Source organism: Vespa mandarinia, chromosome 21 (assembly GCF_050613455.1).
Source record: "Vespa mandarinia isolate Hongniang chromosome 21, ASM5061345v1, whole genome shotgun sequence".
In the NCBI taxonomy this organism is placed as follows: Eukaryota; Metazoa; Arthropoda; class Insecta; order Hymenoptera; family Vespidae; genus Vespa; species Vespa mandarinia.
Window position 1 is genome coordinate 1,907,665 of NC_140830.1, and position 23,652 is coordinate 1,931,316.

The 23,652-nt window shown below is 29.4% G+C and overlaps 3 protein-coding genes across 9 annotated transcripts in view; 1 reads left to right on the top strand and 2 right to left on the bottom strand.

The window, feature by feature from the left end:
* LOC118443986 (BBSome complex member BBS7) overlaps positions 1-23,652 on the top strand; it is a 37,141-nt gene that overhangs the window by 11,327 nt on the left and 2,162 nt on the right. For 2 of the 7 annotated variants that reach the window (XM_085663251.1, XM_085663252.1), the window contains exons 1-7: positions 21,470-21,746; positions 21,889-22,087; positions 22,249-22,417; positions 22,536-22,612; positions 22,723-22,975; positions 23,094-23,359; positions 23,455-23,644. In XM_085663251.1, coding sequence (XP_085519377.1) covers positions 21,605-21,746; positions 21,889-22,087; positions 22,249-22,417; positions 22,536-22,612; positions 22,723-22,975; positions 23,094-23,359; positions 23,455-23,644 — 1,296 coding nt within the window. In that variant the 5' untranslated portion in view covers positions 21,470-21,604. Of the gene's footprint in view, positions 1-21,160; positions 21,245-21,469; positions 21,747-21,888; positions 22,088-22,248; positions 22,418-22,535; positions 22,613-22,722; positions 22,976-23,093; positions 23,360-23,454; positions 23,645-23,652 lie in introns of those variants that run through there. The other 5 variants (XM_035871748.2, XM_085663254.1, XM_085663250.1 and 2 more) reach the window with 5 other exon arrangements.
* LOC118444072 (uncharacterized) lies at positions 1,541-12,835 on the bottom strand. Its single transcript, XM_085663389.1, has 9 exons — positions 12,675-12,835; positions 9,033-9,124; positions 8,897-8,950; positions 8,562-8,750; positions 5,513-5,588; positions 4,625-4,788; positions 4,226-4,528; positions 2,686-2,822; positions 1,541-2,577 (listed from the first exon to the last, which is right to left on the bottom strand). Exons 1-8 carry the CDS (start codon positions 12,833-12,835, stop codon positions 2,686-2,688), a joined length of 1,176 nt encoding a protein of 391 aa, XP_085519515.1. The 3' UTR covers positions 1,541-2,577.
* On the bottom strand, positions 17,939-20,942 carry LOC118443989 (uncharacterized). The gene is made up of 5 exons (XM_035871754.2): positions 20,819-20,942; positions 20,546-20,713; positions 20,198-20,353; positions 19,284-20,058; positions 17,939-19,195 (listed from the first exon to the last, which is right to left on the bottom strand). The coding sequence occupies exons 3-5, from the start codon at positions 20,237-20,239 to the stop codon at positions 18,000-18,002; spliced, it is 2,013 nt and encodes a 670-aa protein (XP_035727647.1). The 5' UTR covers positions 20,240-20,353; positions 20,546-20,713; positions 20,819-20,942; the 3' UTR covers positions 17,939-17,999.

Below are 23,652 nucleotides of genomic sequence, written 5' to 3' on the forward strand. Positions count from 1 at the left end.
TGTTTTATTCTAATTAAATTTATCCACTATACTCCAATGTTATATTCATTCTTTGTAGTTGGTAAAATTATGGAAGGAACCACGATTGGCAGATATAATCATCGAAATTTAATTCCCATCCTCCATTCGTTATCATTTCTCCTTTCTTCTTTTTTTTCGTTTTTTTTTTCTTTTCTTTTGTTTTGTTTTGTTTTCTTTTCTTTTCTTTTCTCTTCGTAAACTTAGTTACAAAAATATCACATGCGATAGCGTTGATCATTAATTTTAATTATTCCAGTGTCATTAATTTGAATTATTCCAATGAAATAACTAATTCGCAGCTGCTATAATACTTGATTAGCGTATTATATATTCATTCCTGGCTGAAAAAAACTTATCTAAAAAATTAATAATATACATTACAATGTCAAATACAATTTCTTTGACAATTTTCATTGCTAGATTCACATTGATCGTATATATCATTCGTGAGAACATAATACGAATAATTTTTCTCCATATTCATGACCTTCTTCTTTTTTTTTTTTTAACAATTTCATCGACGACGAAATCTTATTAAATTTTATCATTTTACCAACTTATTAAATTTCTTCATTAATAATAGTTCTGCCGATTAATATTCTTCATTTTATATTCCTTATCGTATTTACATATTCAATTGCATCAATCAATCAATAAAATTCCAACATTTAGATTTATGTGTAATCCATTTTCGATTTTAAGTAATTCCATTAGAATTAATTATCTTATAAGGATTATTACAATTGTTATTATTATCATTATTATTATTATTATTATTATTATTATTATTATTATTATTATTAAAAAAATAAAATTAAAATTATATTATATAATTTAAAGTTAAAAATAAAACAATTATGTTCTATTTATTTGCACTACTTATTTCGATTCAGTATATATATTTTTCAAAAATTCAACATCAATGTTTATATAATTATCACGATAAATCAAATAAAATTTGCTCTCATTGAAAATAAATATTTGTTATAAGGGAAATTCTATATTTTAAATATATTAAAATTGAAAATACTATTTACGTATGGAGAAATATTTATAAACTTAACGAACTTTAAAGCAAGCACAAAGCCAGAAAGAGAAAGAGAGAGAGAGAGAGAGAGAGAGAGAGAGAGAAGAGATTATCATTAATTTTAAATTGAAAATAAAATAAATAGATAATAAAAAAAAAGAAACAACAAAGAATCCCTCACCATTTTATACGTCGTTATTTCTTCCATATCACAATGCAGCACTTGAAGTAGAAAATTGACATAACGTGTGGCCGTGGTATCAACATTTGTATCACCCTGTACATACGATACTTATATAATATTAGGCTTTATTTCGTTTTTTTTTTTTTTTGTTTTGTGAAAATGAAAGACAATTTTTGTATAATGAATAAATATTTTATTAAATTATATATTGGCCATTATGGTCCAATATCTTTTTTTATGATTCCATGCTCATAAAATTTTTAATCTTCTACTGACAAAAAACTGATCGAGGTGGTTTTTGACCTCCTCATTTAATATTTTACCGTCTAAAAAATTGTGCAGTGACCGGAACAAATAATAATCCGAAGATCCCAGATGTGGAGAATATCGTGGATGTGGCATTATATCCCATTCAAGCTACACAAATTTTTGGCGAGAGATCAAATTTGTATGAGGTCTCGCATTATTTTAGTGGAATACTACACCTTTTCTGTTGAATTAATTCTGGCCTTTTCTGTTGAAGTACATCATTCAGTTTGTCCAGACTGATGACAATAGACTTCCGAATTAATTGTTATGTTATCCGATGAAATCTTAAAAAAAAAAAAAAAGAAAAAACGATTCGTTGAAAATTCCAACAAACAGGCAGCATCAGCTTTTTTTTTTTTTTTTGATGAATATTGGCTTTGGAAATGAGCCGGTTCATCTTTTTTGCTCTATAACCTCTTGCGTTTGACATTGTTATATCCATTCGATTTTTCGTCCCTAGTAATGATGCGCTTCAAAACTGAATCATTTTCTTGACGTTTGAAAAGCGAATTACAGACGTCAACGCGATGACACAAATTTCTCTCCGTGAGAACATGGGGAATCCATATATCGAGCTTTGAGATTATAAACCCAATCCTTTCAAGTGATCATAAACAATTGAACTTGATAAATTTTAAGAAAAATTTTACGTATTGTTATTCGTCGATTTGCATCAACTAATGCCTTTAGCTTCAACCGGCCTTCCAGAACGTGATGCATATTCGACATAAAAATTGCCGAATCGAAATTTTGCAAAGCAATTCTGGTACTGAAATACTGTTAACGCATCCCATACACATCGGTTAATTTCTTTCTGGCTTGAACAGCATTTTTATCTTTTCTATAATAAAAAAGTAAAATATGACGAAAAAGCTGCTTGTTGTACTCTATATTGAAAAGGGCACCAACCAAAAACCTCTGCGTAGAATCAATTGGACTTTTTTACATACAAGCCTTGCTATATCAGCTCTCAAAACGTATAAGGATTATATGGTTTAAATATGAAGTTAGGTCCAAAAAAATACAATTAAATTATCTGTCAAGGGAAAAAACAAAATTACTTTCCGAACAACCCGATATACAGATCGAACATTTCAATAAATTCTTCATTATATTCAAGCACACTACTGCATTCATAACTTACTCATGTATTTAAATGCCAATCGCCCTCCATACGCCAAACACTAAACGCGTAAGACAATTTTTCATGTATCATATTATTGCATGATAATGACTTTATTCCTTTTGAAGATAATATTGCATTTCTTGAATTCTTTTCTTCTGAAATATTAAAAATATAATTTAATTGAAATGACGTTTACCATAGAATAACTTATTAATCGTTTGATCACGTATAATAGAAAATTAATAAAAAAATATAATGAAGATATTACAAATGAAGAAAAATATAACAATAACAAATGGAAAATGAAAAATATATAATAAGATTAATATGATTTATGATATATCGGATATATATAGAAAGAAAAAGAATTCGAACTATATTTGATGAATGAATAATTTTCAAAGACAATCACGTAATCAAAAATCAAAATGAAATAAAATAATTACGATAATTCGAGTGAAACAAAAGTTACAATAATTCGATGAACGATTGTAGATAAAAAGAAATTGAATTGATATTGAAAAATTTCTTTTATGAACGAAATATACGAATTTTGTTTTTTTACAAGAAAGAAATAAAAACGAAAGGAGAAAGAAAGAAGAAAAGAAAAGAAAAGAAAAGAAAAAAAAAACAAAAAGAATAAGAGGAAACAAAATAATATTGAATTCAAAGAATTGTAGCATATCTTTGTAAGAAATCTAACAATTTACTAATGATATCTAATTTACTTCAAAACTTTTGCCGATCTCAGATAATAAACAGATTAAAGATAAATATAATTGATCTATACTCGTATTGTATCGTAATAATTTTATATGTCAAACTCTTATCCATTATTGATTTTTTATGTAATTTTTATATTTATCATTAATTTTCTAATAAAGCTTCGAACAATCAATGTTTATGTTACATTTCTTTCTTTTTATTTATTTTTTTTTTTTTTTTGGACTTATAGAACATACTGACAATGTTTACCTATTAAAGCCTGAAACACCCTATACACACACACACACACACACATATATATATATATATATTTCAAAGTTTGTTTGGAAGTTAGTAGAGCATTTTTGGAAGAAGTTAAAACGATGCATACAAATAAGTGGCACTAGGATAGCACGCTCGTTCAAGCCTTTACAGAGAACCATAAATTACAAGATTCCATCGCGAGTGATTGTTTAATTAGACTACATCGTAAATAAGCACGGTTCCCATAAACATAAACTCTCGATGCTTCTGTATGTATGTAAATTACTAAGATGACGAAGGATAAAGCATACGAGAATTGTGAGAGTTTCTTTCTCTCTTTTTTTTTTTTATCTACGAACAACGTTTAAGTTTTTTTTCCTTTTTTTTCTTTTTTTTTTTTTTTTTTCATAGAAAAGTAAAAGATTGGAGATAAGATTTACGTTTTGATAATAACGTTTCTAAAAGTGAGCTTAGATATAGACACAGAAAGAGAGAGAGAGAGAGAGAGAGAGAAAGAAAGACTGTAATTGATATTAGAACGAAAATAAAACATGAATGGATATTATAGTATAGTGATAAAAATTCTTACCATTTTCTTCCTCATTGTTTTTGATATTACAACGTAACACTTGATATAAAAAATCTATATAACGTGCGGCAAGTTTCAAGGTTTGAATTTTACTCAGTTTATCGCTTGGCAATGTAGGAATGACCTTTCTAAGTGCACCAAATGCTTCATTCAAGCTCTGAGTTCTTTGCCGTTCCCTGACATTCGCCATTACTCTTTGATTCTGCATTTCCTTGCAAGTAACGCAATTCTTTTTACGAACTTTTTTTTTCGTCAAAGAAGAAGAAAAACAAACAGAAGAGTTATTTAGAACCTTCATGTCTCCTACAATAATATCCTTTCTTTTTTTTTTCTTAATATTTTCATCGGCAAATAGTTTCGTCGACGATGTTAGGTTTTGATTAATCTCTTTATAATTACTCTGTTGTTGTTGTTTTTTTCGTTGTTGTTGTACATGTCGTTTCTGTAGCTGTTGCTCTTGTTGTGATTGTTGCTGTTGTTGCTTTTGTTGTTGGTGTTGTTGTTGTTGTTGTTGTTGTTGTTGTTGTTCTTGATTAATATTATTCATTTTATATTTTTGCAATCTGTCGAATTTATAATTTGAATGTTGATCATTTTTCATAACTAAAGAATACATTTGTTTTGGTGCTGAAAATATTAACGTATTATTGTACATTTTACTATCATTAAAAGAAAAAAAAAAAAAAAGTAAGAAAAAAAGAAGAAAAAAAAGGCATTTGTATATCGTTCAAAACTTTATAAAACTTCGTCATCTTAATCACTCTGAATATTATTATTATCATCTCTTACCTATATCATAATTTTCGTATGGCAAACAATTTACTGATTGAATATGATAATTCGATTCAATTCGATATTTGTTATTGATTTTGTTAACAATTATATTATTACTATTATTATTATTATTATTATTATTAGTATTATTACTATTATTATCTTGACGATGAGAATGATGAGGATGATGATGTTGATGACGGTAACGAGAATGGGAATGAAAATGAGGACGAAGAAGAGGAAGAGAAGGAGGAAGAGAAGGACTAGGAAGAGGAGGAGGAGGAGGAGGAGGAGGAGAAAGGTGAGGATGAGAATGAGTCAAAGGTTGAAAATTAGGATGAGAATGATTCAAAGGTTGAAGATTAGGATGAGAATGATTCAAAGGTTGAAGATTACGATGAGAATGATTCAAAGGTTGAAAATTAGGATGAAAATGAGAATGAGGCAAAGATTGAAGATTAGAAGGAGAATGAGAATGAGAATAAGAATAATGATGATGATCCTGTTGCTCACATTGATCTTGACGCTGATGTTGTTGCTGTTGCTGATGATGCTGATGCTGATGCTGATGCTGATGCTGTTGCTGTTGCTGATGACAACGCAACATGTTAGAATATTTCAATGAAATGTAAAGAGATGAAATCAAACGTATTGAAACATTCGTAATTATACGAAGAAGAAGAAAAATGCGCGTACATTCGTTCATACACAGGCACACATACACTTACACGCAAACAGACACGCGCGCACACACACGCGAATAGACACGCGGATAGAAACGCGGATAGAAACGCGGATAGAAACGCGGATAGAAACGCGGATAGACACGCGAACAGATATACCCTCTATCATGCAAAAAGATCAAAGAAAGAAAATAAAGAGAAAAAAAGAAAAAACGACGAGAAAAGGAGAGGAAGAGAGAAGAAGAGAGGAAGAGAGAAGAAGAGAGGAAGAGAGAAGAAGAGAGGAAGAGAGAAGAAGAGAGAAAGAGAGAGGAAGAGAGAGGAAGAGAGAAAGAGAGAGGAAGAGAGAAAGAGAGAGGAAGAGAGAAGAAGAGAGGAAGAGAGAAGAAGAGAGGAAGAGAGAAGAAGAGAGGAAGAGAGAGAAAAAGAGTCAAGGTGTTGAGAATAAAACCTGTTGATCTATATATATATATATATATATAATATATATATATATATATATATATATATATATATTATATATATTATACACGAAAACTTGATTCTCGATAAAACTAAAAACGTAAGAATGTTTCTAAGCGAAGGTTAGAACGTATCTGCTGAGAAAGACTAAGAGAGAATTCTTTTATGACGAAGAACTCCGCCTATAAGTAAGACTCTCCATTTCCTTTTCCTTGGCCCATCCTTCTGCTATTTTTCTTGTATATATATATATATATATATATATCTTTCTTTCTTCCTCTCTCTCTCTCTCTCTCAGCGATCCTTTCCTTCAACCTTTAAATTTCCTCATTATTTGATATTTTCTTTTATTCAATGTATTTGCCAGTGTTTGTTCCGTCTGGAAAAGTACAGTGAGAAAAAAAGGATGAGAAAGAGAAAGAGAGAGAGAGAGAGAGAGAGGGAAAGGATGAGAAAGAGGGAGAGAGAAGAGTGCAAGAGAGGATAAAAATTGAAAAGATAAAAATATTCTACGAAATAGAGTAAGAATAATAACAGTGTGAGAGAAAGACAGATAGATAATTAGTTAATTAGATAGAGATAGATGGATAGAGAGAAAGAGACAGAGAAAGAGAGAGAAAGGAAACGTAAATTCGCGAGTGCAAAGAAAAATAGGATATATATATATATAATCGATGAACAAACTTAATCTCGGATTTACGTTTATTAACGATAAAAAAAAAAAGATCTAATCGTTAGTAAGAAGAACAAGGGGTGCTGAAAGTAAATTGGTGGAAGAGGATGAAGGGAGATAACGATAGGAAGGGAGGTGGATAAATTTTTTGATACGCATTTATTTACATGATAAATATATTGACACGTATAAAAATATTAATATCATTATGATATCATCATCGTCGAGTATTATTTTATTGTTTGACAATTTTATTTATTTATCGATTAGTACTGATAATCTGATTTTTCTCATGTATTCGAATTAAAAGATAACAACGTGGAAACTTTTGCTGTGAAAGAGTCAATGGCAAGAAAAGAAAAGAAAAAGAAAAAAAAAGAAAGAAAGAAAAGAAAAAAAAAAAGAAAGAAAGAAAAAGAAAGAAAGGAAAAAAGTTATATCCAATGTTCCTATTGTTGTTTCATTTAAAATTGACATAACCCGACAAATAATTCTAATCTAATCACAAATAAATGAAATATGATTCACAATAATGTAATTCAATGTAATAAAAATCATGCTTGATGTTTCTAAAGTTCAATTACTATGTCCTTCGATATTCTATAACAAAGTAGAGAAAGTAAGAATATTTATTAATATGGTATAATAAAGCGATCACTAAGAAATAATTATAAGTATCTGATAAATAAGTAGAAGCATTCATTCCTTGACACATCGTAAATAAAATCCTTGAAAAATTACAATGGGTATTCTGTTAATGCGAAAATTTTTCGTGGGAAAACCCAAAGATCTTTCAAGTTGAAAACTTCACGTTCGATTTCGATAAAACATTTCAACAATTTTCAAGTCGTACGTTTCGACTTTAGAAAAAAAAAACTTTGCTTTATCTTTTTTTTTTTTTTTTTTTTAAATCCAATATATACGAATACCGTCAATGATTTTCCATTCGACTAATAGCTTATGCGTGTCTTCTTTCTTCTTTTTTGATCGAGAAAAGAAAAATTTGGAAAAATCAAAAAGCCAATGATTTCGTTCCGAATTAACGATAGTATTCATAGAAATTCATAGAGTATTACTGATAGTACTCTATAAAAAAAAAGATAAAATATTCGATGAATTGGTTGATAAAATCTTTTAATAGAAGAAAAAAACCTAAAATAAGTTTTATGAGAGTATAAAAAAAATATTGGAACTATGAAAATACACTTCCCCTTTAGTACTTACAGGTAACAAGAAGAAGTTGATCCTATGGTTTCTCCCAAAGAACCTCCATGGCACAAAACTTGTATATATATATAAAATGTAAAGAGTATTAGAATTAAAGTACAAAGTACTCACAGGTAAAGGAAAAAGTTTGTCCGCTGGTTTTTCCCAAGAAACTTCGATGATGCAATATATATATTGTATATATATATATATTTCTTTTTTTGAAGAAATTTTTTTTTTCCTACATCTTGAAGCAGTTTCTTAGAAAAAAAGTAAAAAAAAAAAAAAAAAAAAAAGAAAATATTATTATAAACATACAGATATATGCCTATATTATCAGGATTAACAAACAACTTAAATGAACATGTTGCAAGAAAAAAACATTTTTTAAATAAAACATGTCATAGTAGATTCGACGGTTAGTAAGATCGTAAAGAAAATAAGAAAAATCTATAAGGGACGTAAGGATAAAAACTATCATCGACGTGACTGGAATCTCATTAAAGTTGCACTTTTAAGTTCGGTAGTAAGACGATACCATGTGACACCAGAGGAAACACGTGTTCGCCAAATTTTTCTAAATCTCTAGTTATTTTCAAAGCTAAAATTTGAACATGTGTTTGGTGAACATTTGTTAAAGGTTCTTTGCAAACAGGTAAAACATCTGTTCTCTTAATGTCGGAGATGCCATTAAATAATACTTGAGATACACGTTTATTTTTTACTTCTTTTGTATTTTTTTTTTTTTATTTTAAATATTTTATTAATTACACATTTATCATGTATCTATATACGATATATATATATATATATATATATATATATATATATTTCATTTGTTATGATTAGAAATATCTACACGTTGAATCTGACCATGCATATTATATTCGACTTTACAGAAAAATTTAGGAACACTTGTTATCAAACCTAAATGGAGAGTTAAAATCAGATAGTATTTCGGTTTATGAATCAGAAAAATATTTGCTTTGAAAATAACAAACAGATATACAACTATGGTTCGTAGTTCTTATCTGTTCATGGTTAATGCCATTAATTTGATTCTGTGTGTACAACTCACGAACATAACTAATAGTATCTTTTCTGAAATTATGTGTATGTATAGATATTGATATATTCGTAACGGTTGTATTTTATAAAATTTATATAATATATAATTATTAATCCTACCTGCCAAACAATAAATTATATAAGTTTCAACTATGGTTTTGCAAAGGTATCATTATTTCTGATCATCATAACAAGTATTAAATATAGATCTTAAGAAGCATTCATTCATACGTTCGTTCATTCATTCATTCATAAAATTGTAGAGTAGTTTCGAATAAAGAATAACAGCCATAAAGAAATAAGAGGCTATTATAAGAGAGGCACTTGTCGTCATTTGAAATCACAATGATCATGTGCTTCGTTTTTTTTTTCACAGAATTTAGAAGTCATATTTTAGGGGATGAAATCGATTTATATGTTAACTCTGTTTCATCAACCAAAATAAATTATATTATTTACAATTATTTATCATACATCGAACAATTATATTTCTTCAAAGTAATACAAATTTATTGAAAAATTTGAATAAATACAAATGAAACTTGTTAAATAAAACTTATTATGTAATTATTAAAAACAGATATAAAATTATAAAACTATAAAAGCATAAAATTTATTAAATAATTATTAGAGGGAAAAAACTTACGTTTATTAAAAGAAAAGAAATTTAATTATTCATTTAAATAAAACAATAATATATCTTAATTTTATCAAATTATATTATACCTAATTATATATTGCATTGTTATTAGAAATTCTTTATATCTTTTTTCCACCTTTTATTATAATTATTTACAAGAATATAATTATATAGAAAAACGTGTCATATAACAAAACGACAGTAATTCGAACGTGACCTTGAAAGATAGGGAGAATACGTTCGTCGCGTAACTCGGTCCTCGGGGCTTTCACTCTTGCCGAACATGTGTTCAGGACGCACAAGTATTTCGCTCGTGAACACATGTTCGTCAGAATTGTGCGACGACTCATAAATTCAAATTCACTAACCGATGGATAGGGTCCTAGGTGAATGACACATGTTGGACCATTGAATGTCCTTTGTCGTAAAAGACTAATGACCTATTATTTTTTTCTTTGCCTATCTCTCTCTTTATTTCCCTCTCTCTATCCTTCCTTCTCCCTCCCGCCTTTTCTCTCCCTCCCGCCCTTTCTCTCCCTCCCGCCCTTTCTCTCCCTCACGCCCTTTCTCTCCCTCCCGCCCTTTCTCTCCCTCCCGCCCTTTCTGCCGCCCACTCTCTTTCCTCTCTCTTTCTCTTGTTCAAAGTGACCAATGCTTTTCATTTTCGCACGACAAAAAACCGACCAATGACAATTTAGCTAATAAAAACCATTCGAAACAGTCTTCCAATGATTTACAAGAGAGGCAAAAAGTTTAGGATCCGGATGTGCAATTGAAAGGATAAAATAAAAAGTTTTAGAAAGAAAGATTTTAAAAAGATATATATCTTTTTAAAGTCTTTCTTTCTAAAACTTTTAGATATATATATATATATATATATATATATATATATATATATACATCTTATAACATATTAATTGTTAATTATTAATCAGGTGTATCATTAAATAATTTCTGGCGATATGCATTTTTTTCCCAAACAGGGTGGTCTTCTTCTTTCACTTTCATTCTCTCTTTCTCTCTCCCCCTCTCATTCTTGTTTCGAATAACCACGATCTCAAACCATTACACTGATTCATTGACTCCGCCCTTCTCTTCTTTCTTCTCTATCCCTAGCCATCCACACGTTTCAGGGAGTTGAGTTCGACAAAGACGACGACGAATACGACAACGAAAAGGAGTAAATAAAAGTCCCGTCAGAAGAAAATCGGGTTGAAAATCAAACAAACACTCGGCGACGTCGCGTTAGTGGAGCTCCCTCGTCACCGTCGTCGTCGTCGTCGTCGTCGCCATCGTCGTCATCGCCGTCGTCGTCGTCGTCAGGCGTCGTCGTTTGGCGTCGTCGTCGTCGTCGTCGTCGTCGTCGTCGTCGTCGTCAGGCGTTGTCGTCGTCATCTGACGTCGTCGTCGTCTGGCGTCGTCGTCGTCATCTGGCGTCGTCGTCATCTGGCGTCGTTGTCTGGCGACGTCGTCGTTTGGCGTCGTCGTCAGGCGTCGTCATCTGGCGTCGTCGTCGTTTGGCGTCGTCGTCGTCGTCGTCGTCGTCGTCGTCGTCGTCATCGTCGTCGTCGTCGTCGTCAGGCGTCGTCGTCAGGCGTCGTCGTCTGGCGTCGTCGTCGTTTGGCGTCGTCATCGTCGTCGTCGTCGTCGTCAGGCGTCGTCGTCTGGCGTCGTCGTCGTTTGGCGTCGTCGTCTGGCGTCGTTTGTTTATTATTATAAAAAACATAGAGATGACCAAGCATATCACCGCAAAGTGTAACTTTTACAGTAGGTAATAATAATAATTTTACCCGTTAATCAAGTTAATTAAATCGATAGCGATACATATATATATATATATATATATATATATATATATATATATATATATATACATCGCTATCAGTATTAATGTTAGATATAATTATCCCAATATTTTAATATATTATGATCGCATAAATATTCTAATTCAATCATATATATAAATAAAATGTATTATGTATATATGTATATATATATATATATATATTTATATATTTATTTATATATGTATGTATATGTATACGTGTCTAAGTATTTTCTTTAATAATTCGCATAGTTTGTCTTTGTATTAGAGGTCAAAGCGATCCATTAACTCGACGAAAGGGTACGAAATTAGCAAAGTTCGAGTTCCGGTATCGTAGCTAACGTTAGTGTCACATGGCGAAGGGCTAAAACTTTTTCTTGAATGGATAAAATCCGACGGAGACATGTGTTCGCCAGACGACAAAATTCCCTCTCCCTCTCTCTTTCTCTCTCTCTCTCTCTCTCTCTCTCTCTCTCTCTCTCTCTCTCTCTCTCTCTCTCTCTCTCTCTCTCTCCCTGTTTCTCTCCTCAAGGTGCATGGGAAAGAATTACATCTCATTGGATTTACGAACAATCGTCGAAGAAGAGGATTATGAATTTTCTTCTTTTGCTTCTTCTTTTTTTTTTCATCCTTTTTTATCAACACTACGTAATCTCCTTCAATCTTTTGTTTAATGAGTGATCTCGAATAAATTTATCATCGTTAACTTGTTAACATATTTAATTTAAATATTTTACCGATTCAATCAATTAGAATCAATTTTTTTTTTATTTTTAATTCTAACAATCATTTGTCAATAAGATGAAATAATTTCACTTGATAAATACTCGCATAAGTAAATATAAATAGTCGAAGATCAAATCATCATGTGGTATTAGAAATTAATTCGATAATATTATCCTCGTGAAATATATCGAAATAATGATTGAATCAGTTCAATGAACTTTTTCAAACATCATGATTATTCACTTCTTTTCGAAACGTAAGTAAATAAGTAACTAACTGTCCGTCGATATCGTTAAGAGTCGATTCGAGTCCCTTATATTTTAGGTAAAGAAAAAGAAAAAAAAAAAAAAAAAAAAGAAGAAAAAGAACAAAGAGGCAAGTGTGTGCAATACGGAATATCACCAAATCTTCGAAAGCAAACATCAAAGATACCGACTAACTGTGCACCGACTTCGCAGACTGTGACAATACTACGAAAAGAAAGAACAAGATACAAGGGATGTAGAAATTTACCTCCCCTTTTCCTTACTTTTGCCTTCAACTTTTCGCACATTCTCACATACTCTCTCTCTCTCTCTCTCTCTCTCTCTCTTTCTCTCTCTCTCTCTATCTTTGTCTCGTTCGTTTTACGCAGTGTTTATTCTAAATACACCGGAAGTTCAACCTTAAGAATAAGGTAGATTAACAATTAGTGCTGGTGTACATAGTCTCTACGTTAACATATGTGTGCACATTCCACTGGGATATATTTTCTAAGCACACGTGTTTGCCATCGGGATAAGTTCGCATTGGCCTTTTCTAGTACACACATAAAAATGCAACCACGCATACATTTATACATATACAGTATAGGTAATATACCTCTACACTTTCTTTCTCTTTCCCGCTCGCAAAAGTTGTTCTTCCAAGAAGAAATATCGATTGTTCTTCTCTTATTTCAATGGGTGACCATTTTTCTTTTTTCTTTTTTTTTTCTTTTTTCTTTTTTCAAAATTAGAAACTTTCCAGAGAACAAATAGAATTCGAATTTCTAATTATTGCCGTAATTTATTAGAAAGAGTAGAAAGAATTATGAATGAAATAATCCATTATGAAGAATATCGCGTAGTAAGTACATACGTACTTACATAGAACATATATTATCTACTTAAGAAATATAAGTACTCATCTATCTGTATCTCTATACTTTTCCGAGCCAGGAAAAAAGGAAAAAGAACAATGATTCTAGATCAGGACTGTAAGAAAAATAAAACCTAAAAAAACGCGCATCAAGAAGCGACCCCCGCTGAGGAGACCAAGAGGCCCCTCGGGACCCCGTCCCCTCTCAACCTCATGAGGAGACCCTGTTTCTTTTCTTTTCTTTCTTACTTTCTTTCTCTCCTCTTTTTTTTTTTTTTTGCTTTTCACATATCTTCGCTCACGCACAACCATTGCCATCGGGGATCACAAAACCATACTGGGGACTCACATTGACGTAGGTCTTATACCCCCTCGAAGACGTAAATTCGATAAATTCATGCGAGTTCAAACTCTTAGATGGCTTTTTTTTCTTTCTTTTTTTTTTTTTCTTATACTTATATTTGAATACTAATATTTAAAAAAACCTAGAAATGGATTGTTCATGAAATAATACTGCTACTACAATTTATTATAGATACGTCATCTTATTTTGTTTTAAATTTAAACAGCTAATTATTTTCAATCGATTATGTCTTTTCTTTTTATTTTTATTTCTTTTTTTCCAAAATTTTCTAAAAGAAACGATAAAAATTCTTTTTGTTTAGATTCTAAGAAAATGGGACAACGCAATAGGACACGCGACATTTTCAGTAGAATTGTTGTTTGAAGAGAGCTTGCTCCATCTTCTTTTGCTATTTCTTCCATCTTTCCACTTATTTTTCTTTCTTTTCTTATTTTTCCTCAGAAATCCTGCAGATTCTCCGTCAACTATGTGACCTTTCCCGACGAAAGATTAATCATTAGTTTTTCAGCAGTGTCCCATAGGCACGAGACCATAATGCGATTCGTAGAAATTTGTATACTTGTTGAAAAAAGAAATTTCTACAAAAAAAAACGAAAAAAAAAAGAAATAAAAAAAAATACGAACCTTTTTCTCTTATTTATAATACTATAAAGAAATATTTCTACTTCATTAATTTAATCTTCACGATCATTGAATATTTATCGTGAAAGAAACGAAAACAATGAGAAAACAATGAAGAAACGTCACAAGGATGACAAGAGGAGAGACGCCATGGCGAATAATGTCGCCATTTTACTTCTATTCTCCACCTTGATCGACGCTCCAATCAGACGGTTTGTTCCCGTGAACGTCGCCGATTGGTTACTACGGTACAGGTAGAAAATAGGCAACGCCCAATTTTCGCCAATTCTGACTTCTGATTGGTCGTTTGAATCTATTGGACAAGATGGATATTTCAGAGGAAAAAAAATTTTTGCAACTTCTGACGTCTGATTGGTCGTTCGAATCTTTTGCAACATGGACATTTCAAAAAAAAAGAAAAAAAGAAAAAAGTAAGAAAAGAAATGCAAAAAAAAAGAATACAAAAGAAAGAAAGAGAGAGAGAGGGAGAAAGAGAAAGAGAAAAAGGATAAAAATCAGCGATACTTAAAATACCCTCGCGATAATCGATTGTAAGGAAACAAAACGAAAAATAAATTAATATAAAAATGAAAAAAAAAAAAAATGTACAAAGTAGAGACAACCGATAGTTTTACTTGCATTTGCATGCATAACTCAAAGACCCTCGTTGTAACCTTTTGACAGGCGTGACCGGCTGCAGCATTTCGTTAACATTTAAACAGCTGTTCCACGCTATCTTGTTAGCTTAAGTGGACTTCAAATAATTAAAAAACGACGAAACATATATACTTACCTACGTGTGTGAGCCGAATCAAATTTCCAAAAAAAAAAAAAAAAAAAAAAGAAAAAAAAAGAAAAAATAAAACACGAGGCGACTACGAATGTCAATGAATCACGTAATCATCTACATATTATCGATTGAACGTAATCAATTCCTTCACAATTTAAACCATTAAGATTCATCTTTGCTTTCTATGCTTTATTTTAAATGTTACTTTTCCGTCGCGCAAAGTCGCATTTATCGTTATTGTCCTTGCACACGAAACAGCCGTACGTTCTAAATGCACCGTAGCACGAATGAGTATGTAGAACGTAGAAGGAGTGGGGGAACGTCTCTCTCTATTTCTCTCTCCCGCTTTTACTCTCTCTCTCTCTCTCTCTCTCCTCATCTTTCTTTCTTACTCTTATTATTTCTGTCTCTCTCTCTCTCTCTCTCTCTCTCTCTATCTCTATCTCTATCTCTCTCTCTATCTCTATCTCTATCTCTATCTCTATCTCTATCTCTATCTATCTATCTCGCTCTATCTTACTCTTTTGTTCTATCTTTGGATATATATTAAATTTTTTTTCTCTTTTCACTTGTTCAGCCGTTTCAGGGTCCGTTGAGTAGCTTTGAAATTGGCACGCAGGATGATTTTAGCTATTCGAAAGTAAAAAAAAGAAAAAAAAAAAAAGAAAAAAAAGAAAAAATGAAAGAGAAGGGTGAAAGAGAGAATGAAAGGAAGGAAGAATGGAATGATGGATGGAATCGTGGTTGGGGATGCGGAGAGAAAAATAGGGCGTCACCTCCGGTCTCGTTGGCGCCAACGCGAGAAAAAGCTTGCATAATCCATCTGAGTCTATATCTCCCGTCTTGAATTTCGTTTTGTCTGAAGAAAATTCTTCCGGAGAAAATCGTTTCGTTGCGGTACCACCTTTATATGATTTTTTTTCCCTTTTCTCTTCTTCTTCTTCTTTTATCTTTAATTTTTATCTTTAAAATATCTCTTAAAATATATATATATATATATATATATATATATATATATATATATATATATATAATGAAATTATTAAAAAGTATACCACGTATAATTTTTCTTTCTAATCAATTATTTATTATAATAATTATATTATTTATAATAATTTTTATTTTATTATAATAATTATATAATTGATTATTATTAAGTATAATTACTAATGTATATTCTTTCTTTGGGTTATACTTGATCGATTAAGTATATCTCTTTCTTTTTTTTCAATTATAATTAATCATTTAATTATACGAAGTATAATTTATATATATATATATATATATATATATATATATATATATATATATATCAGGATATTATTGTAAAGAGATTTTGTGGGATTTAACATCATTTTTTTTTCGTCGTGAGAATATTTGAACGCGAAAGATAACGGTCAAAAATAAATGCATCCCTTTTTTTATATAGGCAAACGTAGATAGAAGAGAGGACATTTCTCTTCATTAACACATGCTTCATCAGAGACGGTTAATGAATCACACGGTCATATATCAGCTCACATATACAGACGTAAAATGTTTCTTTAGTAAACTGATTTATACACGTAGATGGAAAAGAACGCCATCGAGAGGAACCGAAAATGCTTCCTCTATCCTTAAATAAAAGAACTTGCCTGCTTTAGAATAAGAGGGAAAGAGAGGGAGGAGAGAGAGAAAGAAAGAGAGAGAGAGAGAGAGAGAGAGAGAGAGAGAGAGATGGAAATGCTTTTAGACCGGTTAATCGTAAATCGTCAGTGGTAACAACCCTTCTTTTTTAGTTACGTCTTAGAAGCAACACACCCCAATAAGGAAGGGTTAATGTTTCTTTTTCTTTAGAATATCATCGACGTGTCTTCTTATTCACTTAGAAAGAGATCTTTTTATCTAGGAAGAGATAAGATAAAAAGTTAAAAGAATTAATCCAATAAAAAGGATTTTATCGTTTTGAAAAAATTAACTTATCTAATAAAATTCAATCGGGGAAGAGAAAAGCAGGCAATTAATGTTTTGTTTAAATTTAATGAAAAAAGAAAAACAAAAAAGAAAAAAAAAAAGAATTACAAAACCAATGGTAAAATTAAAACAGAAAAATGCATAAATAAATAAATAAATAAGAAGTAACACATTATAAATAAATAATTGAGCGTTGAATTTCTTTTTTTTTTTTTTTTTTAAGAAAAGCAAACGAGAAAAAGTTTTAGGTATTAGAAAGAAAAAAGAAAGAGGAAAAAAAGTGAGAGAGAAAGAAAGAGAGAGATGTAGAGAGAGAGAAAAATGATTGATTTAGCATGAAATCATTTTAAGGGACCTAAGGCATTTCTTTCTCAGTCTTTTTCGCCTTTGATGATGACGACGTCGGCGTCGGCGTCGACGTCGACGGTAAACGAGGGTCTGTACGTAAGAATGAACTTCGAAACCAAATGCAGATGATGTCTCGCTCATCTTCATCCCATACTTCCGGAATAATCAATGATAAAAACCGATAGAAAGTATAATTTATAAAAAATATTCTGTATTATAATAATAATTTTATTGTTTATCAATTCAATAAATTCTGTATAAATATAAAGAATATAACGTACATGCATTAATAAATATATAAAAGATAGCAATATTGTACCGATAACATAATATAATAATATAGTGAAAGCAATCTAAATACCTAAAAAAAAAAAAAGGAAAAAAAAGAACAAAAATGGAAGAAACAAAGAAATAATATATTTGTTACGTTTATAATATTTTTATGGAAAAAGAAAAAAAAAAAAATATATATATATATATAATATTTATCGTAGAAATTTTACATCTCTATTTTTAATGATCTTAATAAGATTTATGTATTATTCGTATATATTCTTGAAGTGCGTTAAAAAAGGATTGAATCATTGAATCTACTGCATTGAATATCGTTATAAAAAAAAGTTCCATTACATTGTTATTATTATAAGAAGAACTGTATTTAGCAGTAAGAAACTTTTCATATCCTGCTTCTGTCAGATTTATTTTAATATAATCCCATACAAAACGACATCCTTCGACCAAATATGCCAATTTATTGCCACTGCTTAATATAGTAACAGCAGTGTTAAATATAAATGATAATATATTTTCAGAGTTATCAATTTTTTTTAATTCCTCTATGAGAAATCGAAATTGAGGAATTGTAGGTACACATTCAGTATTTAAATCATTTCTGCTCACATACAAATCTGTCAATAAAGTTTCAAGTAATTTTTTTAATGTATTTTGTTGATCTATATATGTATTTGATTGATCTTCACAATCGTTAATGTTCTTCAACAAATTTTTTCCTATCATGGCAACAAATAATAATGGATCTAATAAAGTTATTCCATTTAACTTTATTTTTCCCTGTTCTATGCTTAATAAACGATTTGATGTATAAACGAAATAATTATTATTAAACATAAAGTCATTTACTGTGACTGTTTTAAGCTCTCGTATAATAGCAGCATTCTGATTAATTTTATTACCATTAGGTTCCATATCACTTTTTATTTTCTTGAACTCATAATATTGGCGCAAATTATTATTGCGCAACTCCGTTTCAATCTTTCTTAATATATCTCCTTGGGTCAATTCAATTATTTCTTTAGCAAATGTTATATTTATAATAGAATTTGTAAAGAACAATAGATAAGTTCCAAGATAAATAATATCCTGAATATCAACTCTTTTTTCTTTTTTATACTTTCCAAGAGTATGTAAGCTTTCATAACCAAGGCCAATTAAATTTATTGATATACTGGTTATTACCATAGCATCGTGCGTTGACATGGCTAATTGATTAACAGCGATACCTGCTGCAGCTGCTTTTTTCAAGAGGATTGTACTGCCGCAAATCGCTATTCCAACAGTACTTCCTGCTATACCAAGCCAAGCGGACAAAGCATTTCGATTAAATGGTTTAATAGATTCTTGGTGTACTGCCATATCGTATAATTTTACGGAAGATGTCTTAAACGTCCAAGCACCACTTGCAACCAATGTTGCCACTTCTATAAATAATAAAATATAAATCAATATATATGAACATTTTAAAATTCTTTAAATTAATTTATATAATTACTAAGAAATCTTATTTACTTCCAATAGCAACTATTGGAGAGGTAGGATTAAAAATCGTTGCAATTCCAAATCCAACAACAGCAGCAGTCCCTACTGCATTAATTGTATTGTTAATCATAGACAAAATATTTGCCCGTCTTGAACACACATAAGAGTCTTGAACGATTACCCATATAATAGATTTATTGGAAGTAATTTCATATTCAGGATTTGGTTGATAATAACCGTCTTTTGGAAAGACCATTGTACATTTTGGTAAATTATTATTCTTCAAATAATCTTCCCAACTTTTGTATACTCTACCCTTTATATCTATATACCAAACAGTATAAATGTTTTCATTATGCGTATTGCTTTTCATTTGTGTTTTATCATTGTAATGCTGTATTTTAAATACAGGTATAGCTATTATTTCTTCTTCGTCATTTGACCTTGACGGTTTATCCATTTTATTACGAAAAAGTATATTATATACAATGCCATAATTTATATTATCATCTTTAAGTCGTCTACCATATGTCCATATCATGTTAAAAATTCTATCAATAAGATCCTGAGCATTAGGACTATAACAAATAACCTCGCATATCTCTGTATCTTCATTTGCATTATTAATCTTAAAATTTAAAATATCTTTAGAATCAGAAGTTTTCTCAAAAAGAGGTGAACCAAATATTGAATATCCTATATTTTGCTTAATGAACTTGACATCTTCCTTTTTATATGTAGTCCAACTTGGAAGTAATTCATAAAAATCTTGTTGATATGCTACAGCTTTGTACATCATTTGATCCTAATTTAGGAAAATATATATATATTTAGTAAAATAATTTACAAAAAATATTCATAATTTCTTTCTTTTCTTTTCTTTTCTTTTTTCTTTTTTTTTTTTTTTTTTTTTTTATCAAATATATAAATGTCATTATACTAACCCAATGATAATCTGACAAATCCATTTTTGATGTACTTGCCATTTTGTAAGAATATAAACTGAACTTCTTGTCTTCTTATGTAATAAGAAAAAATTCAACTTTCTCTTCTTGATTATATTTTAGTGATTCCCAGGTATACTTTAAATGAGGAAATCCCTGTTAAAAGTATAATCTGATAACATATTTGCAAAATAATTAATAAATATGATTACTTCTTATAATGAACAATTTATAAAACTAATTGCATGATCTATTATTAAATAACATTCTAGATGACAAAGAGATATTTATAAAACAACAAATTTTCACATTATAATTCATTCAATATATATGAATTTAAATTGGTACCTCGTTTCTATGTTTCTTTGGTAATTTTTCATTATCAGTTGTCAGTAGTCTGTATTGTAGAAATCAGGAAAATGTTTTAACGTTTCATACGTCAGATTGCCATTCGTTATGTACAAGGCTTTTCATTTCTTCTGATATAAATTATTACGAATAAATTGTCTGAAATATCTGCAAAAAAAAAATATTTTATAAACTTTAATAATAAATTTTATTAATTGTTGCAAAATATATTTTTCCTTATTATCATTTTGATTATAAATTTATTATATAAACCTATTATAAATCGCAATGTGTTTATATGGATTATTTTTGGATTTATTGTCTTGCAACGTATAACATCAGACAATATTGCAAATTTATTACTCTATAAAAATTAAGGACATAATTACAATATTCAGAATATTTCATTTGTTTCTATCAGCATTATGGCGATCGAGCAATGCGATTGGTCAAAATTTTTAATATTTTAAATAGCATGTGTACTCAATCTTAGGAACGAAATAATAATATAAATTATGATTTTGAATTCGATCAATTTTAAAAATAAAATATTAATCATTACAATATTCATTATAAAATAAAATATTATATATTATCTCTCGTTATAATTCATTCTATATAATGTCAGTTTAGGTTAGGATGCCAAATATATGACATCAAAATAAACGTATCATGGATTTAAATTTGTTCAATTCTAAAGTAAAAAAATTATCCAAATATAAGCAACAAACGATATATATGTATATGATTTTTATAATATAATATATTGATATAATAATAATAATTCTTAAAGTAAATCAAAATTTGGGATAATATCTATGTATACCATTTAGTATTCTCTTGAGAATTATTTTTCATATAAACTTTGTTGTGTTCTATTGTCGCTATGGATAAATCGATCCATAAGTACTTACAAATCTAATACAATCCTTTTTACTTATTGTATATAATTTTTTAAGATTATGTTATAACATATACATGTACATATATATACATACATATATATATTTATTCATATATATTTATATATGAAACTTTGTAATTTACATTTATAAAAAAATGACATTAACACTTTCACGTGTTGATTATGTGTCTGTTGGTGTTACTTCTCGTGGTACAACTAGAATTTTACCTCCAACAGATCCTAAACAAACACAAAAATTTGCTGTTGGTGATCACGATGGTATACTGCAAGTCTTTGGTAAATAATCCAATTTATTTATTCTTTTTTTTTCTTTTTCTTTCTTTTCTTTTTTCTTTTTTTTTTTTTTTACATTATACTAAATAATCCGTATTTAAAAGAAAAAAAAACAAAATGATTTTATTCCTCTTCAAAAAAATAGGTATGAAGAAAGGAGAATTACAAGCATTATTCAAATCTCTACCTGGACCAAAAATTAATAAAATGATTCTTGGAGGTTCCTTGGGAATGGCAAGGGATAAGATTTTTATTGCCTATGGAAATTCTGTTAAAGGTTTTACCAAAAAAGGAAAATTGTTTTTAGAATTTGATACAAGTCTATTAGATCCTATTTCTGCTTTGTAAGTTATATTTTTTGTCTCTTTCTAATAATTAATTTGATTAAAGAGAAATCTCTATTTATATACATTTGTACATACTAATATATTTTATAATAATAATAATAATAATAATAATAATATAAAAAAAGATTTAAAAATTTTTTATCTAATATATTGAACAGATATGTGCTTGGTCCAAATTTAGCAGCTTGTGCTAGAGATCTTTATCATAGATATCATGATTGTAAAGATGCAGATTCATATTTGGCTGGGGAGATATTACATGATGTTGTACTCTTACCAAGTGACAATTCTATGGTATATGCCATTCTTGCTTGTGGAGATTGTGCAGTTAGTATTAACAAAAAAAAAAAAAAATAAATAAATAAATAAATAAATAAATAAATAAATATATATATAATCTTCAACAAAATATTAATCTTTTAATACTTATTCTTATATATTTTAGGTACGTGTTTTACATGGTACTATGAGGCCAACAGTTTTAAGACTCCCAAGTATTCCAACGGTGCTTGCTGTATATAGGTTCTGTTAATAGTGTATATAAATATCTAATAATATAATAATTTTTTAATTTTAATTATTATAAATTATATTAACTATAGTATCAATATTGACATGGACAATTTAATTAGGGAAAAAGAAACGGAGTCAACGGAACGTGTTTTGTTAGGTACTATCGATGGTAAAGTTGGTCTATTAAATCTTCAAGGCAATAAAACATTGAGAATTACTTGGTTAATTAATTCAATGGGATCTGAAATTACTACTTTGGATACATTTGAATTGCAAGATGGTTTGGATATAATTATTGGACGACAAGATGGAATTGTTGAAGTCTTTACATTTCCAGATGAAGATACGTCACCGTGTTTACGTTATCGTTATGTAAATGTTACATATTTATTTATATAATATTATATTATATATCTCCATATAATAGGAGGAATATAGAATTATTCATATTGCAAAAAAAAAAAAAAAAAATAACAAAAATATTTTATAGAATGCTGGCGAAAGTATTAGCACTGTTACTGGAGGAATCATTGGTGCCACCAATTATCCTGAAGTTCTTGTTACTACCTATTCTGGTAAAATATTTGGCCTAACTACTAAACCACCTGGTCTTTTAGAAGCTGGACAAAGCGATACTGTCGTAGCAAAATTGAAACTTGAAATACAACAATTGGAAGAAAAACTTATCGAGGAAAGAGAAACTACTAACTTTACAGCCGATCCTTTAGCACCTTTAATATTGGCCGTAAAACATAGGTAATGATTTAACATTTAACAATGAAAAATATTTTCAATAATTATAACGACTTATTTAAAAAAATTTATTTATCATAATTTTTTCAATCCTATAGAATGGCATTATACGAAGAAGATGCATCGTATTCACTTTCGATAGAACTGGATACATCGATAGATAATATTCTCATACAATCGGACACACCGATAGTTTTATTAGACGTAGAAAATAATAGTGCAGTAGTAAGTTTATCCGTATGCAATCCAAAGGAAGGAAACTTTGTACTTGCTACATATAGATGTCAAGTATGTAT

What these genes read in the sequence shown, in the direction of transcription:
- LOC118444072 (XM_085663389.1), bottom strand. Translation starts at nt 12,835, where the DNA reads ATGTGCGAAAAGTTGAAGGCAAAAGTAAGGAAAAGGGGAGGTAAATTT. An exon ending in ACATCAGCGTCAAGATCAAT is followed by an intron (nt 4,789 to 5,512) that starts GTGAGCAACAGG and finishes TAAATTCGACAG; the next exon opens with ATTGCAAAAATATAAAATGA. An exon ending in AAACAATGAGGAAGAAAATG is followed by an intron (nt 2,823 to 4,225) that starts GTAAGAATTTTT and finishes TTAATATTTCAG; the next exon opens with AAGAAAAGAATTCAAGAAAT.
- LOC118443989 (XM_035871754.2), bottom strand. Translation starts at nt 20,239, where the DNA reads ATGGCAAGTACATCAAAAATGGATTTGTCAGATTATCATTGG. An exon ending in ATTTGTCAGATTATCATTGG is followed by an intron (nt 20,059 to 20,197) that starts GTTAGTATAATG and finishes TTCCTAAATTAG; the next exon opens with GATCAAATGATGTACAAAGC. An exon ending in TCCAATAGTTGCTATTGGAA is followed by an intron (nt 19,196 to 19,283) that starts GTAAATAAGATT and finishes TATTATTTATAG; the next exon opens with AAGTGGCAACATTGGTTGCA.